This window comes from Elephas maximus, chromosome 20, assembly GCF_024166365.1.
Source record: "Elephas maximus indicus isolate mEleMax1 chromosome 20, mEleMax1 primary haplotype, whole genome shotgun sequence".
Classification (NCBI taxonomy): Eukaryota; Metazoa; Chordata; class Mammalia; order Proboscidea; family Elephantidae; genus Elephas; species Elephas maximus.
The window spans coordinates 54142318-54161054 of NC_064838.1; the positions used below are offsets into that span (position 1 = coordinate 54142318).

The 18737-nt window shown below is 44.7% G+C and overlaps 1 protein-coding gene across 5 annotated transcripts in view; it reads right to left on the bottom strand.

The window, feature by feature from the left end:
• Positions 1-1333: 1333 nt before the first annotated feature.
• The window catches only part of IP6K1 (inositol hexakisphosphate kinase 1), a 79263-nt gene continuing 61859 nt past the window's right edge, over positions 1334-18737 (bottom strand). For 4 of the 5 annotated variants that reach the window (XM_049863514.1, XM_049863515.1, XM_049863516.1 and 1 more), the window contains 4 exons: positions 9989-10199; positions 6506-6687; positions 2542-2717; positions 1334-2049 (listed from right to left, as the gene is read on the bottom strand). In XM_049863514.1, the coding sequence (XP_049719471.1) occupies positions 1516-2049; positions 2542-2717; positions 6506-6687; positions 9989-10199 (1103 nt within the window). In that variant the 3' untranslated portion in view covers positions 1334-1515. The other variant, XM_049863518.1, reaches the window with a different exon arrangement.

Consider the following 18737-nt stretch of genomic DNA (forward strand, 5'->3'; position numbering starts at 1 on the left):
CTAGGCTTGGAAGTTAGGGTGCTCTGGATGGGTTGGTAATGGTTAGGTGGATGCAGCATCACCTGCTGATCATGGGCTTTAGAGTCAGGAGGTGTCTGTCATTAAAGGCTGGAAGCAAAAATGACTAAAATCATGGGGGAGGGGATTGCCACTTGGGCCTTCACTGCACCACTGCCAGTGTTGAGGGGGCCCACACACCAGGCCCACAAAGAAGGTGCTGAGCCAGCAGGGAAATGCCTCTTATAACTCTGTTACCAGTTCTTTATAAAAAGGTAAGCACCTGCTGAGGAAGGGCACAAGGGCAAAAGCTCACCTCAGAAAGAATGGGAATTTCGCTGAGGAAAGTATAGAGGAAAGCAGTATCTACTTATGAGCTAGGCTACACCTCCGAGGAGGGACCCCCAGAGATGGGCAGGCAGACGGACAAATGGACAGACGGATGGACCCCAGGTCTGATCAGACAAAGCTTTCATTAGCAGAATCCAGGTACCTACATCCAGGGCCCAGACAGTGTCCCTGTGAGCAGACAAGAAAGTTCTTCCTGAACCTTCTTCACACGGGCTGTGGACTTGAGCTCACCCTGGGGAAATATGAGACCCTGAGTGGATTACAGCCCTTGAACCCAGAAGAAGCAGCCCATTCAGAGGCAGCACAGCTGCCCACGTTAGAGGAAGACTCCCACCGACAGCACAAGAGCTGCAAACACTGTCTGGGCCAGAGCCAACAGAGGCCCTAAGGCCTGCTGGGACACTGCCTTTTCTCAGCAAAGAGAGCTGAACCTCCTTCAGGAGACAAGAGGGGGTGGTCTCTAAGGGCAGAGGTCTTAGTGAAAGAGGCTAGTTAGGGCACGACAGCAGGCAGAGGAACAGGTTCAAGTGCCAAGGAGTGCCTAGGGAACCCAAGGGCCTGTCCTCTGCGTGAGTGGCCTCAACCCAGATTCATGAATCTGGCCCCCTCACCAAGGTCAGAACTGAGGAGCAGGGTCCAGCTGTGTGCAGTCAGCCCAGTGGCACCCTGGGGACATCGGTTAAAGAGCTGGCTGACAGCCAGAACACTGGAAAGCCCTCAAGAGACAGGCACCCAGTCCTCTCTACGTCCGGGAAACAACAGACAAGTGGGCATGGAGGGGCCCTGTGTTAGCCCAGGGCTTCACCCTACAATCCCCAGGGCTCTGCAGTCACAGACCCAAAGACCTAGGCAAGAGACACCCGTGTCCAAGGGTACCCTTGTCCCTGGTGCCAAGCCCACCAGGGGCACCTCTTCCTTCCTACATTAGCCTGGACACAGCAGTCAGAGCGGTAGAGCTAAGGAGCCTGGCTGGGAGGATACGTGTTCTGCCCTCCTCACTTTATATATATGGATTCCAGGCTACAGCTAAAAACATTTCTTTTAGTTTACACCAAAGAGAAATATAACCCTTTAAAAGCAAAGTCTGTGTGTCCTCATGGCAAGTTCAGAGCGATGGTCCCTGCCTGTGGGTGAAGAGGAAGGGGTTCTGGGGGCCCGGAGCTGGGCCTACTGGTTCTCGTCCCGCATCTGTTCCATGATGCTGATGAGGTTCTCCAGGCCAAACACATAACCTCGGTCCGGCCCGTCATGCACAGTGGGGTCATCCCGGAAACCCTTGAACGTGCTGTGTGCAAAGTCGATCATGCGGACGTCCACCTTGGGCGGAGAGGAGGGGCCTGCCTCAGGGCTGGTGCTGCTGGGGCTGGTGCTGGAGCCACAGGGTGATGCCACCTCTGAGAGCCCCGTGTCCAGGTGCTTGTGACGCATCTCAGACCAGCGGTCCACATAGGGCTCAGCCCGGCACTCCTTGCCGTCATAGATGACCAGCAGGGAGCTAGAGTAGAAGCGGTAGGAGGCCTGCCGCTCCAGCACAGCTTTCAGGCCCTGCAGTTTGCTCAAGATGGGCTCAAAGAGGTCACGCCGCAGGTCCAGGCCATTGTGCAGGTACTGGTAGAGGGCGTTGCGGAAGCCTTCAATGGAGAGCCCGCGGCCATAATATTTGTTCCTGCAGAGGTAATGCCCTGTGTCCAGCTGGTACACCTGAAACCCCAGAAAACAGGGTGAGTGCCAGGAGGTCTAACGACCCCATGGTGTCCTGGGTGAGCACTGTTTGGAAAACACGTCTGACCAGCCTGAGCTTTTCTACTCCTCCCTGGAGCGGGGCAGATCATGTCATACCTGCGTTTCCCATGTTAAAGCCAAGACCAGGATTACAGGTTCCCTGCCATGGCTTTGGAACTCTCCTCAAAGCTGCCCTGGGGCATCTTGCTGACAGACAAGGGTCCCAGCTGCCCCAAGGTCAAGGCAGCAGGCTGTCACAGTGAGGGCTCTCGGAGAGGCCAGGGCCTGGTACCCAAATCAAGGTCAACCAGTAAGGACAAGAGGCCTCAGGGAATGCACCTGTAAGGGCATGTTCAGAATCCTGTGGCGGACTCATCATTTCAGAGGAGCCTCTGGACTGGTGCGGGAAGACGACACAGCATGGGTGGCAGGCAGGTACATGCACCTAGGCTCTCACCAGGGGCAACTCACCTGCATACCACAAACCCTGACACCCAGTGTAGCAGACGTGCTCTGCTCACACTTCCTCATCTGCCGGGCCGCCTTCTCAGCAGATGCATCATCGCCGTGCTGCCGGGTGCCCATCTTCAGGTCCAGCACGCAAGGGTACTTGAAGTGGTGCACCACATTCTCAAGGAGAAGGAACTCTGGGTCACAGTCAAGAAGAGTGACAACCACACTCACCATTAACCCAGCCAGGAAAACACAACCAAGATTTTCTACAAAAAGGGGCAGTCCGCATTCACCTCCACTGACTCAAATGAGAGTTTCACACTAGTGACTTACTACTTTTATGTCATTCTTCAGAATTGTCTTGCAGGCAATACACAAACTAAAGACTTGGCAGACTCAGGCACATCCCTGTTACTATTGATAAACTAAAGCCCTACTCAGGCCAGCACCTCACCCAGGCCTAAGAAATAAGGAAGATGTCTTTGCAGCACTACTACAGAAATGCGGAATCAGCTCCCTGAAGGACCGAATTACTAGGCTCTTACTCAGGGAACATCTAGCTCAATTGACATAACACAGCTTATAAAGAATATGTTTTTACATCCTACTTTGGTGAGTAGCATCTGGGGTCTTGAAAGCTTGTGAGTGGTCTCACCCTGTCACGAGCACGGGAGGATGAAGAAAACCAAAGACACAAGGCAAAGATTAGTCCAAAGGACCAATGGATGACAACTACCAAAGCCTCCACCAGACTGAGTCCAGCACAACTAGAAGGTGCCTAGCTACCACTAGTGACTACTCTGACAGGGATTACAATAGAGGGTCCTGGACAGAGGTAGAGAAAAATGTAGAACAGAATTCCAGCTCATAAAAAAAGACCAGACTTACTGGCCTGAAAGAGACTGGAGAAACCCTGAGAGTACAGCCCCCGATACCGTTTTAGCTCAGTAATGGAGTCACTTCTGAGGTTTACCCTTCAGCCAAAGATTGGACACGCCCACAAAACAAAACAAGACTGAAGGGGTACACCAGCCCAGGGGCAAGGACTAGAAGGCAGGAGAGGACAGGAAAGCTGGTAAGAAGGAACCCAAAGTCAAGGAGGGGAGAGTGTTGACATGTCGTGGGGTTGGTAACCAATGTCACAAAACAGTATGTGTATTGTTTAATGAGATGCTAGTTTGTTCTGTAAACCTTCATCTAAAGTACAAAAAACAAAACAAAACACTATGGAGCTCAGTTCTACTCTAACACTTGAGGTCACCACAAGCCACAACAGCCTTGGTGGCAACAGGTTTGGTTTTGGTTTGGTGCAAGGAATTGGACTGGTAGAGATATGACACACAAAAGATAAGACACATCCTTAGCCATGAGAGCAGAAGAACTGGATGGTACCCAGCTACAATTACTGAACGTTTTGATGAAAGAGTCAATAGATGAATCCTGATCAAATGGGGGAAAATGTAGAACAGAACTTAAAATTCTTAAAGAATCCAGACTTTCTGGACCTACTGAGACTGGAGGAACCACCAAATCTATCACTCTGAGAAAATCTTCAAACCATGAACCGAAAAGACCCCCCTGAATTCATCTTCCAACTACACAACTGTTTAGCTAAATTAATAAAGAAATGTTGGCCACGAGCACCGCACTCTTTTAAAGAATTATCTCTATGAGATCAAATGGTCAACAATAACTTTAAACCACAAATGAAAAGTTTAGGGGATAGTCTAAGTCAATGGTGGTGAAACAATGTATCCAGAGATACTAAGAATGGTGACACAACCTGAAGAATGTAACCCATGTCACTGAACTGTATGTGTAGAAACTGATGAATGGGTACATGTTCTGCTGTGTATATTTTCACCAAAATTAAAAAGGAGAGAGAGAGAGATGACACAAATGAGCTGCTGCCCGCTGAGGTCACGTTAAGTGGGGAGGAATAACGCAGAAAAGGAGGGTGAAACTGGTTGTACAACTTGAAGAATGTAATCAAAGTCACCAAATTGTGCATGTAAAAATTGCTGAACTAGAGTTATGTGCTGCTGTTATATTTTCTATAGCCAAAACAGAAATAAATTCTACTAAATTAAAAAAAAAAAGGGGGGGAAATCAGATACTAATATTTCCAAGTAAGAATCTCTGGAAAAAGCTGGATTTGAATTTCTACCTTGCCATTTTCTCACTAAATTTCAAAACAGGGAACTATAAACTTCTCCCTTAATAACGTCTAGGACCTTCTGCTCAAAACAGCTCTATGGTCCCAACCTTCTGGCATCTATGTCTGTGTCTTCATCTAAATCTACTGTCCACAACAATCTAATGTTTACTTGCACTTCTGGTTAAAGGTATAGGCTTGTCATTTGTCTGCCAAATATCACTGGTACTGGGCAATTCCATATTTGGGTGCTATGAAGCAATCATGGAGTCTTGAAGGACAGACGCACAGCATCATTCTGACGGTGAACATTTTAACATTTCCTAATTCCTCTTAAATTATAAAAAACCATTATATACTAGCCCAAGACCAGAAGAACTAGATGGTCCCCAGCTACCACTACCAACTGTTCTGACTGGGACCACAATATTAAGTCATGGACAGAGTGGGAGAGAAATGTAGAACAAAATTCAAACTCACAACTAAGACCAGGACTTACTGGTCTGATAGAAACTGGAAGAACCCCTGAGACTTTGACCCTTCAAAGTTGGAACTGAAATCACTTCCAGAGATCACATTATAGCCATACAATAGACAGACCTATAAAATGAACAATACCACCAGTGAGGGATGTACACCTCAGAATAACCAACTGTACAAGACCTAAAGGGCAGCATCTGCACAAAAGCAAAGTTCAGAAGGACAGGAGGGATAGAAAGCAGGGTGAACAGACACAAGGAACCCAGGGAGGAAGCAGGGAGAGTGCTAACACATTCAGGGGTTTGCAACCAATGTCACGGAACAAGCTGTGTGTAAATTGTTGAATGGGAAACTAATTTGCTCTGTAAACTTTCACCTAAACAACAATCAAATGTTCAAAAAAAATTCTACTGGGACTTTGATAAATCTCTTAGCATGCTGTAACCTATAAGCAAGTGATGATAAAACTTGAAGGTGGCTGCAGAAATAGCTTCCTGTGCTCCCAGCACAGGCTCTTGAATCCTGCCTCAGCCAATCACTGGCTCCTGACAAACACTCAACCTCTCTGTGCTTCCATTTCCTCACCTGTAAAATGTGAATAACCATCATTCCTCCCTCACAAGATCGCTATAAAGATTTACTGAGCCAACGCATACGAAGAGCTCAGCACACTTCCCGTCAGCTGCTCTGCATCATTTGTCCACTGCTTCAAAACACTAAATGATATAAAAATACCCATTCCATAAAACTTCACCTTTAATATCTTAAAACTATTCTTATGTTACACGCGGAGGGTTATTTATCTTTAAACCAAAAAAACCCCCACCAAAATCGAGCATATTACGTTTTAACTCCTGATTAATCCTTTGGGCGGGGAGAAACAGCACGTGCGCGGGCACTTGCGCACACACAGCTCCCTTATTCTAATCACAATATGACAGCCGCTAGCCACATGGTACTATTTCAATTTAATTTTTAATTAAAATAAAAAGTTCAGTTCCTCAGTCACAGGTGTCATATTTCAGCTGTCAAAGTGGCTGGTGGCTGTTGGAGAGCACAGATATAGAACAGTTCCGTCATCACAGAAAGCTCTATTGGACAGCACTGGTCTAGATGGCTAAGTTTTAAGCTTCAGTTTTATCAGCCCCCAAAAACAGAAAAGACAAATTCATGTTGATGAAAGTAAGAAAGGTGACACCCAGAGGAAGAGGAACCTATGAGGAAGGAAGAGGAAAATAAAAGAGGGGTCCCTGCACAGAGAGGGGCCTTAGCCCTGGGCCTGGAGGGAGCCCCAACACAGGACTCGTGGTGCCAGTAGAGGACGCTGCGGCAGAACAACAAGGATACTGTAGAGCTTTCGGTCCTTGGACTCGGAGCGCATGCGGCTCAGCTGCTGCTTGTGGCACCGCAGGCTCCAGGGGTTGTGGCTGATCTTCTCAGAACTCAGACCACTGTTGCCATCCAGCATCTGGAAAGGGACATCTGAGTGGCTGTGTAGTTCCATCTTCGGACTCTTTGCCTCCTGGGAGCTAAAAAGGAAGGGGGGGAACATACACATCACTAAGGGGCTCAAACAAGTCACCCCCATTCTGGGGTCTTACTGCACAGGACAGGGGAAGCTTGGACTGGGACGATCCTGCCGCCAGAGACCCTGATGACAGGGGCCCCAGAGGCCAGGGCCAACAAAAGTGAGTAAATGGTATAAGGAATGTTCTTCCCATGTCTCTGAAGACTGTCTTTGAAAAATAATTTTTGTCCAGTGATGTGGTGAAGATGCAGTTTCACACCAAACAAGCACAGGGTGGAGTGGAGCATGGGCTGCAACTGTCAGGACACTAGTAATTGTCCCATCTTTGTCCGCAATGTCTAGAATCACTTCCTTTAATAAGGCTTAAGGAAAGCATATGCTAACATTATGCTTATGGATGTCTGTCTTTGCCTCCAGGCCTGGAAAAGTTGAAAAACATCAGAAATAGCAGGACAGACTTTGCCCTGACAGGCCCCGGAGGTTCCCGTCTGTGGAAAGCACGAAGCCATTTGAGGGAGGGAATTTTACTTAGAAAACCACAAGGGGTTTTGGTGGGAAGGTGATTCATACAGAAAATACTGGAATTTTACCACAATTTCATTTTGCTTGAAGTAACTTTCAATGCTGCTTATCATACTGCTAGGCAAAGAAAAAAAATACACACAGTACTGGTGAAGCCATGTGTTCTGGCAATGGTAGAGCAAGTCTTGGGCTCCAAGCAAAGGCAGGGCACTACAGCAATGTCAAATGCCACCCTCACCTTCAGAACTGACTTTGCTTCTAACTGTAGAATGAGTCAGAGGGCTAGTATGCACTGAACATGCTAACTTCCCCCTGCAGGGTGGCTGGGTGACACTGGTTAAGAGGCAATGGCAGGGACCCCACTTCCCTTTAGCACGAAGTAGAGGAGCCCACCAATGACTCTTAGCATGACAAAGCCTGCATTTTCTTCTGGCAAAGACATTGTCTAGGCCATTCACAGATGCCTCATTTTATGATCCCTTTAGGAAACAGCAAGATTTTTTTTTTTTTTACTAATTTTCCAAGTAAACCCAAACAAGTTCTCTGTACCTGGATGGGGCTCCTGTGGCACCTGGCACTACCATTGGTGTTGCAGCCCTGGTGAAGAAACAAGCACCATCCCCTGGGGTGACTTAAGAGGTACTGCTAACAGGCCAGACAGAAGTTTGGTCACTGCAGGTACAGCCTTGAGTCTGGGACACAGGCAGACCTTGACATTTTTCTGTGTTCACTGGCTTTTTACTAGATGACTCATGAAACACCTTTTGTACCTTTGGAGGGCAGAAGAAAGCTGACTCAAGAGAGTCATTGAAAGAGAGCCACCAACTGCCAGCCACGGCTTGGTGGAGTTGGGGAACATTTCTAGTCACCTGGACCAGAGTCATCAATCAAGAGGATGCCCCTTAGGGGCGGGGTGGAGGGGGGCACTAGTAAAGTGCTTTTGCAGGCTAGAGTCCATTTGTCCACAAGAACATTCCACATTGGAGACCCTGCTCACTAAGTAGTGGTATGAAGCCCTCTCCTTACATCAGTGATGCAGACCTGGCCAGAGAGACTGGAGACACGGGAAATGAACCATCACACGCTCACCAGAGTTAAGTTCTGAAGAAAGCTGGAACATGTGGGCCCTTACAAAGCTTCAGCTCAGGGTGTAAAGCACATGCTGCTGAACCGATCTGATGTCAGAGAGAAATTATCTGCTGCCGCATCAAAGAAAATTCCCAATTTCAACCTCTAAGTCAAGTCACAGAGTATTCTACTCACTGTCATTTTTTTTTTTATAGATAACTTTATTTTGTTGTTGTTGGGAATATACACAGCAAAATATACACCAATTCAACAGTTTCCACATGTACTATATAGTGACAATGGATGGATTTGTCCAGTTGTGTCATCATTCCCACCCTCCTCTCTGAGTTACTCCTCTCGCATAAACATAAACTCACTGCCCCAAGGTCCCTATCTTTCGAGTTCCTATTGTCAATCTAAGCCCGTATAAATAGTTCTTAAAAGAGCACTGAAATTTATTTTTGATGAAATTAATCATGATTATAATTTAACCACAAAATTTTTAATTTAAGGAAGTTCATGTTGTTTTTAATTCTTTTTTTTTCCTTTAAAAAAAAAAAAATCAGAGGTTTTTAGTACATTCACCAAGTTGTGAAACATCACCGCTATCTAATTTCAGAACATTTTCATCACCCCAGAAAGAAATCTCATGCCTTTCCCTCCTCCCCACAGCCTCTGGCAACCACTAATCTACTTTGTGTCTCTGTGGATTTGTCTACTTTGGACATTTTGTATAAAATGGAATCATACAACATGTGATCTTTTGTAACTGGATTATTTCACCGAACATAATATTTTCAAGGTTATCCATGTTATAGCAAGTACCAGTACGTCATTCCTTTTTATGGCCGAGTAATATTTCATTGTGTGGACACACCACATTTACTTATTTATTCATCATTCATTTCTACTTTCTGGCTATTGTGAATAATGCTATGAACATTCATGTATAAGTTTCTGTATGAACATATGTTTTCAATTTTTTTGGATATATACCTAGTAGTGGAACTGCTGGGTTTAACTTTATGAGTTACTGCCAAAGTGCTTTCCAAAGCAGCTGCACCATTCTACATTCCTACCAGCAAGGGAAGAGGGTTCCAATCTCTCCACATCTTTGTCAACACTTGTTATTGTTCATCCTTTTGATTATAGCCATCCTAGTAGAAGTTCACATTTTTTGCATGAAATGTCAAGAAACATGATTCTTCGTAAAGACTATTTTTCTAATCTATATAATAAAATTAATTTCCAATGCAATCAACTAAATTTTATGTGCAGGGACAGGGTCCAAGGTAGACATCAGATTATCAGAGGGGTCTGATATCCAAAACGGCTAAGGACACCTGTCTGGATGGCCTCTCACAGCCCTTTGGCTCTCTCCTGTGTCAGCAAGAAACAGGAGAAGTACTGTGGACTGATGCATATCAACCTTATGCCAGAGACCCTGTTGTCACCAGCACAGGGCATCCCTGCTTACAAAGGGCTGAGAGGGCTTTACTCTTTCTCATCCAGCTACAGCTCATGCCCAGAATGAGGCATCACTGGGACATGTGGCAGTCAGGGGGCTGGCCACACCTTTGTGGGTGGCCCAAGTATGACAGCTCAACCTTGAGCCGTGCTTCCCATGATGTGTCAGGACTCTAGAGATGTCCTGACTGCTTGTGCCAACAGGATCAGACACACATATGCAGCCCTGCTCACCAACCCCTTACCTCTCAGAGGTCTCCAGGGACAGGCTGGCTTTCTCCTCCTTGTGGTCACTGCCACTGCCCGACCGGTGCAGGCTCCGGCGGGAGTGTTTGCGCCGAGGTTGCTCCCGCTCTGGTGTGTCATCCTGCTCCACAGTCTCACTTTCCACGTAAGGATAGGCCACCAGGTTGATGTAACCATCACTGTCCCCCTCAAAACAGACAGACACCACGCCTATTGACAAAAAGGCAGCCACGTCAATGTTGGCACAGGCTGGGTCCACGCAGCACAGACTGCCACACTTCATCTCCCACAGCAGACAAACATTACCTGCCCTGAACCAAGTGAAGATCAATGTGGGAACAATGACCAGTGGACATCACCTCCCAGAAGAGAGTTGACCACCCACTCCCACTCTACATCTGCTCCTTACTTCTGATCCTGGATAAACCGATATTTATTTCCCACTTTCTCACCTAGCCATCTCACTCTCAAATACTGATTTCTGTACTATTCAGAAGAACTGTGTTCTCTAAGTGACATCCACACCTGATATTATTTAACACTCTACTTATTTAAACTGCCTTATGATGCTGCCAATTCCTGTCTGTGTCCTTTAGATCTGGTTTCCTTCTCCACAACAGTGTCACCCAGAGAGACATCAACACTTCTCCCTCCAAGACAGTCCCAAAATTATGTGTTCTGCCCACACTGAGCATCAGCCCATCCCAGCCTCACCACACAGAACTTCCACCCCACCAAACCACTGGCATCTTTAAGCTGAAACATCTTTCTGGTTTCCATGTTGTGCTTATGGAAAACAGTTCATTGTGTCCATTTTAACAAACAGGCTGGTCATAATTTCTTCTGGATCATTATCAAAGAAGTTAAAAAACAAACAATACCTAGAAACCTAGTTCAAAAAAGGAAGAGATTAAAAGGAAAAAAAAAAGGTCCAGGCTGTCCTTTGCCTACTTCTACACCCCACCTTCTGTCAGCTACATTTCTACTCTCAATATTTACAATCCAATAATTGGTTAGAAGTATTTATGAGTATGTCAATATGCCAGACCAAGAGTATCCTTCTCTTTGGTCCATTTCCTTCTCCAGGTCAGCGCTGCCCCCAATTCCTGGGCACATTTAGAAGAAAAAGTCTTCTAACACCAAGGTAAAATGGGTTTTTTTTCTTACATTCCCATCACACTTCTTAAAATAATAGCTCACCAGAAAGGGCCACATGAACCAGAGACCTACATCATCCTGAGACCAGAAGAACTAGTTGGTGCCCGGCCACAATCGATGACTGCCCTGACAGGGAGCTCAGCAGAGGACCCCTGAGGGAGCAGGAGAGCAGTGGGATGCAGACCCCAAATTCTCATAAGAAGACCAAACTTAATGGTCTGACTGAGACTAGAGGAATCCCGGCGGTCATGCTCTCCAGACCTTCTGTTGACACAGGACAGGAACCATCCCTGAAGACAACTCATCAGACATGAAAGGGACTGGTCAGCGGGTGGGAGAGAGACGCTGATGAAGAGTGAGCTAATTATATCAGGTGTACACTTGAGATTGTGTTGGCAACTCTTGTCTGGAGGGGGGATGGGAGGATAGAGAGAGAGGGAAGCCGGCAAAATTGTCAAGAAAGGAGAGACTGAAAGGGCTGACTCAAGACGGGGAGAGTAAGTGGGAGTAGGGAGTGAGATGTATGTAAACTTATATGTGACAGACTGATTGGATTTGTAAACGTTCACTTGAAGCTTAATAAAAGTTATTATAAAAAATAAAAAAAAAAAAAAAAAATAATAGCTCACTTTAGTCAGCTTCATATATGTGCTAGGCTTTCTTACATAGATGGCTGCCTCTTCTGCTGGTTACTATCTTTTTATCTTCTTCTCTTTGTCTTTAACAGAGCCTCAATTTTAAGCTTGATACCCTCTGGGGTACATTCCCATTTGTCTCCCGGACTCCCACTCATGCTCTGATCTAGACTGTTCTCCAGGCCTGGTAGACAGCTCCCATCTACTGCAGATGACCTGAGGTGAGAGTCATTCCTTCTAGGATCCTCTAGTTTTCCGCTTTCTCGGTTTATTCCTTTTTTCTCCACAGTGCATTTCCAAGTAAATTAAGAAAGAGTGTTAGGAAGTCATTTTTCTGAGTCTTTTGCATGACTTTATTCTGCTCCAACAATTGACTGAGAGTCTGACTGAAAACTGAATTCTATGTTGTCTGCAAGACAGTTTTACTTCTAGCTTTCCAATCTGGATGACTTCATTTCTCCCCTAATTGCATTGGCCAGAACCTCCACTACAATGTTGACTAGAAATGATGTGCATGGACATCCTTGTCTTGATCCTAATCTTAGAGGGAAAGCAATCATTTCATCGTTAAGTATGATGCTAGTTATAGGTTGCCCTTTATCAGGTTGAGGAAGTTTCCTTCTATTCCTAGTTTGTTGAGTTTTTTTGTTTTTTAATCAAGAATGGATGTTAGATTTTCTCACTTCTTCTGCATCTACTGAGATGGTCAGATGATTTTTTTTTTTTTAGTCTGTTAACACAGTGACTTACATTGAGTTTTTTATTGTGCTTTAAATGAAAATTTACAAATCGTCAGTCTCTCATACAAAAAGTTATACACACACCTTGCTATGTACTCTTAGCTGCTCTCCCCCTAATGAGACAGCACATTCCTCCTCTCCACCCTGTATTGCCCGTGTCCATTCAACCAGCTCCTGTCCCCAGCTTCCTTCTCATCTTGCCTGTAGACAGGAGCTGCCCACATAGTCTCATGTGTGTACTTGAGCCAAGAAGCTCACTCCTTACCAGCAACATTTTCTGTCTTATAGTCCAGTCCAATCCCTGTCTGGAGAGTTGGCTTCGGGAATGGTTCCAGTCTTGGGCCAACAAAGAGTGCAGGAACCATGACCTCTGGGGTTCCTCTAGTCGCAGTCAGATCATTAAGTCTGGTCTTTTTAGGAGAATTTGAGATCTGTATCCCGCTATTCTCCTGCATCAGGGATTTTCTGCTGTGTTCCCTGTTAGGGTAGTCATCTGTGGTAGCCATGCACTATCTAGTTCTTCTCGTCCCAGGCTGATGTAGTCTCTGGTTTATGTGGCTCTTTCTGTTCCTTGGGCTCATCTTTATCTTATGCCTTTGGTGTTCTTCATTCTCCTTTGCTCCAGGTGGGCTGAGGCCAATTGATGCATCTTAGATGGCTGCTTGCTAGTGTTTAAGACCCAAGATGCCACTCACCAAAGGGGGATGCAGAATGTTTTCTTAATACATATTGTTATGCCAATTGACCTAGATGTCCCCTGAAACCATGGTCTCAAACCCACGTCCCTGCTACTCTGGCTTTCGAAGCATTTAGTTGTATTCAGGAAACTTCTTTGTTTTTAGTTTAGTCCAGTTGTGCTGACCTCTCCTGTATTGTGTGTTGTCTTTCTGTTCACCTATAATAGTTCTTGTCTACTAACAGTGATTTATGACAGTTAAACCAACCCTGCATTCCTCAGATAAACCCAACTTGGTCATGATGTATCATCGTTTTAACTGCTAGGTTCTATTCACTACAATTTTGTTCAAATTTTTTATACCTAGGCTTATGAGTGGCTTTTTTCTTTTCTTGTAATGACTTCATAGAAGGAAGTGGAAATTATACCCTTTCAATTTTTTTTGGAAGAGTTTGTGTAGAACTGGGTCTTAGTTATCTAGTGCTGCTATAACAGAAATACTACAAGTGGATGGCTTTAACAAAGAGAAATTTATTTCCTCAGGGTGAAGTAAGCTAATTCAGGGTGTCGGCTTCAAGGGGAAGCCTTTCTCTCTCTGTTGGCTCTGGAGGAAGGTCCTTCTCTTCAATCTTCCTTTGAACTGGGAGCTTCTCCGCACAGGAAGCCCAGGTCCAAAGAATATGCTCTGCTCCTGGCACTGCTTTCTTGGTGGTATGAGGTCCCCTGCCTCTCTGAACGCTTCTATTATACCCTAGAAGAAACCGGCTCCAGACACAATCCAATCCCATAGATTGAGTCCTGCCTCATCAATACAACTGCCACCCATCCCCCCTTATTAACATCATAGAGGCAGAAGTTACAAAGAAAAATCACAATGACAAAATGGCAGACAATCATACAATACAGGGAATCATGGCGCAGCCAAATTGATACACACATTTTTGGGGGACACAATTCAATCGACAAACTGGTAGTATTTCTTCCTTTAAACAGCTAGTAGAATTCACTAGTGAAACCATCTTGGCCTAGAGTTTTCTCTGTAAAAAATGTTCTAAACCCCAGTTTCAATTTGTTTAGTACACAGACCTATTCAGGTTATCCATTTCTTCTTGAGTGAGCTTTGGTAGTTTTTGTCTTTCGAGGAATTTGTCCATTTCACCTAAGTTGTAGAACTTACTGGCATAAAGTTCAAGATATTCTTATGTTTTTTAATATCAGCAGAATCTGTAGTAATGACACCTAGACCATTCCTGATATTGGTAATTTATATCTTCTCTTTCTTTCCCCCTGATCAGTCTGGGTAGAAGTTTACCAATTTTATTGATTTTTTTCATAGAAACATCTTTTGGTTCCATTATTTTTTCCCATTTTTCTATTAATTTTTTGTCTTTTTCTTATTGACTTACAGGAACTTTTGTTTTTGTTTTTTAAAATATATATTCTGTAAACTAATCCTTTGTCAGTTATATGTATCTTTGAGACAGAACCCCCACAGTGCTGTATTCTTTACTTGGCTTCCTCCCCTACAGTGTTATATTGCAAAATCATTTCCTTTGCTGAGCTATCCCTCACCCCCACCAGCTTTGCATCTGAATCCTGCTTTTGCTTTGAGGTTATATGTAAACCCCACGGTGCCTGCGTAGTATGATCAAGAATGTTGCTGACCTAACTTGTATGAACTCTCTACTTATAAATCCCTTTTAAAAGTAACGTGCCTGCCCACCCTTCATAAGCAGTCTTGGCAGCAGTAAGCAGCGAATGACTCCATTTCCTTGTACAGAGAAATAAAGGTGCCTTTTTTATTCTCTCACCTGGGTCTCTCATTTATTGGCCAATATTTTTTTTTTTTTTATGAGTCATACCGAGTAAGAACCTGGGGTTTCCACCTGGTAACATCTTTATCTCTTCATTTTTTTAAAGGTATATTTTGATTACCGTAAGTTTTTAATTTTATAAATAAAGTGTATTATTCCTTCCTTTTACAACTAGCTCTTTCTTACTTGCAGGGCCATCGAAAGCTACTCTGGAAACTTTTCACTCTCTACAGGAACATGTACTGGTGCACCCCAACATACCTCAGGGAGACACAGCAGCATACCTGAGCAGGAAAGAAATGGCTACGGGTAAAGGCAGGAAGATGCTCCCTTCAAGAACAAGTGGGATTTGGTAATTGAGCCATGCAATCTACTTTTAGTTTAAAGACATTTTTTTCTTTCAGTATTTTTTGGTACTTTTTTTTTAACCTCTTTGCTTACACATATCTAGGTTAGAATACAGGTAGGAAAACAAAAACCAATATTCTTTAAATTCATCTGATATAAGCCCTCATTTTCTTGGCTTTTTTTAAGTTGATTTAAATAGACACAGGCTACCTTTGGGTGGAGGTTTTGCTATTATTTTAAAACAAGAAGCAAACAATACTGGATTTGAAGGAATAAATGTTTTACAGCTGCAAAATGAGAATCCAGAATCAAATGTACTACCTTCTCTAAGTGTCTAAGAAACAACAGTTACACTTACAAATGCAGCTTCAGTCACCTACCCCTCCACACTCAACAAATCCATGGCCAAACCTTCTGCTGTAAATATGCCAAAACCAGAAAGAACTGCAGGCCCTGTTAGCTAGCTCATGGAGTCCTTCTGATGCTAAGGAAGGACTTAAAGGTAGTCCAGCCCCAGCTCCAGAATAATGTTCTCTAAATCACAACAACTACCAGAATTGGGACAAGACATGTTAGAAACTCATGGTGTCTCCCAGGGACGGATTCTTAGTCAGTGGCACTGTTCCATTTTCCCCTACCTTCTCTCAGATTAGGGGAACAGATGTCTTTAAAGGCCATAACAAATCCTGTTTTCCTTCCTCAGGCTGCCATTTTCACTAGGAAAGAATATACTTTCTCAAAAGTATGATTCCACAAAATTACAATTAATCCCTCCTTTCTAAGTCAAATGAGGCCCAATTTTTCACAGAAAATGAAAGTAAAAGATACTATTGGTCAAATTAATATATTTCAAAGACCTACAGCACAGGGTTTTACTTTTTATTTTGAAATATATTTAAAATGACAGAAAGGCTATAAAAATATTAGAGTCCCATATACCCTCCCCTAGCTTCCTCTAATGCTAACATCTTACACAATCATAGTGCAATTAACAATTATCAAAACCAGGAAATAACACTGATACAATCCTACTAGCTAATCTATATACTTTATTCAAATTTCAGTGCTTTCTCCATATTTTTCCTTTTTCTGGTCCAGAATCTCACATTACATTTAGTTCTGATGTCTCCTTAAGTCTCCTCCAATCTGGGACAGTTCCTCAATCTTCGTCTTTCATGATTTTGACATTTTTGAAGAGCACTTGCCATTTACTTTTTAGAATGTTCCTTACTTCGAGTTTGTCTGATGTTTTCTCCTGATTTGATTTAGGTTATGTATTTTGGGCAACAGAAGTGATCCTGTGTTCTCCTCAGCTCATGCTAGTAGGTACATTCCTTATTACTAGCGATGATAACTTTAATCACTTGGTTACAGTGGTGTTTACCAGGTCTCTTCACTGCAAAGCTATTATTTTTCTTGTTATAATTAATGAGCATCTTACAGGGAGATACTTTGAGATTCTCTAAATATCCTGCTTATTATTGTACTTTAGCCCACTAATTTTAGAATCCACTGATGGTTCTTGCCTGCAACAATTACTACCATATTGTTTGCCTAATGGTGATTTCTGTTTCCATCACTCCTATATTTATTAATCAGAATTTTACTGTAAGGAAGACACGCAGCAAACATGGCACTATAGACAGAAGCACCATGCCATCCCTCTATAGCAAAGACCCGCAAAACGAAGTAAAACAGATACAGACATCAACACCAAATGAAGGAATAAAGAACTCAATCAAGCACCAAATGGAGTAAGAAACTGACAGAGAACAGATAACAAGGAGGGCTACAGAGCGGAGGTTTCCTACCAGCTAACATGGCACGGATTTGCCATCTTGGACCTCAGCCACCAAGGATCACAGACAGGGAGTATGGGACGCAACCTCTCAGAGCACCCAACAGGAGACAGAGTACTTGGTAACCAGGGACACATGCTTTCTCACCCCCCACTCTTCTTCACTGTATGAGGCCTCTGCCACTTTCCAACGGGCCACGGCTGCTCAACTGGAGAGAGACCAGATCGCTGCCACCCAGATTCTTCATCTTGGACCTCAGCCACCAAGGACTGCAGAGTACAGGAAGCACCAGGTAATGAGGGATACATGCTTTCCCACCCCACCCTTCTTCCCTATATGTGGCCTCCACCACCTTCCAACGGGCCTCGGTCGTTTGGCCAGGGAGACACCAGTTCACTGCTGCCAGGGTCCACCCCCGCCCCCGCCAGCCGGCCCCTTCAGTGCCATTTTTTTGTGTATATATATATATATACACACACACACACACACACATTTTTTTGCTTCTCTCTCTCTTCCTTCCTTTCCTTTCTCCCACCCAGTTAACCTCATGTGCCATCCCCCTGCCCCTTCTTGATGGGTTATGATTTTTTGGTTTGTTTGCTTTGTTCTTTTTTTTGTTGTTTGTTTCTTTTCTCTCTCTCCTTTACTTTCTCCTGCCTACTCAGCCCTGTGCACCACCCCTGCCCTTTCTCAAGGGGCTGTGCTGCATCAATCAGCTGGAGAGTCACTGTACATGGCCTCCCCAGGTCTGTGCTGCCATCACTGACCGGCTCCCTCAATGGCATTTTATTTATTTTTTGTTTTTGTTGTTGTTTCTTCTCTCTCTCTCTTTCCCTTTTCCTTCTCCCACCCAACTAGCCCCATGTGCCACTCCCCGCCCCCTTCTTGGTGGGCTATGCTGTACTGCTCGGCTGCAGAGCCTCTGGCACATGGCTTCCCCAGGTCTGCACTGCCCCCACAGTTGGCTCCCTCAGCACCATTCTTTTTATTTTTCTTTATCTTTCCCCTTCTCCCTTTTCCTTCCCTCTCCCACCTAGGCCCTGCACTGCCTTCCTGATCGGCCATGCCATGCCACCTGGAGAAAGAGACATCAGCTCGCCAATTCTGCCCTGCCTCCAAGGGCTGGCTCTGCTACCACCATATTTTTTCATTTTGCTGTTGTTTATTTATTTGTTTGCCGGTTTCTTCTTTCTCTTTCCCCTCTTTCCTTTCCTTTCCCCCGCCCACCCAGCCCCATGTGCCACCCGTGCCCCTTCTCAATAGGCCAAGCCACCCCACTCAGCTAGAAAGCCATGGGCACACAGCCTCACCAGGTCTGTCTTACCCCCACCCATTGAATCCTACCACACCACCATTTTACTTTTTTCTTTTACTCCATTTTTTTCCCTTTTTTTAATTTCTCCTCTTTCACCCACCCACTCAGTTGTGCACATCACATCTTCTCCTTTCCCTCCTGCCTATCTGAACCATGCAACGAGCACCATGCCTCCGAGTGGCAGCAATGCAGTCCCCTGGACCCTACCCTGCACTAACCCCCAGCCATGCCTTATTAGCCCCAGTTCATGCTGCAAACTGCCC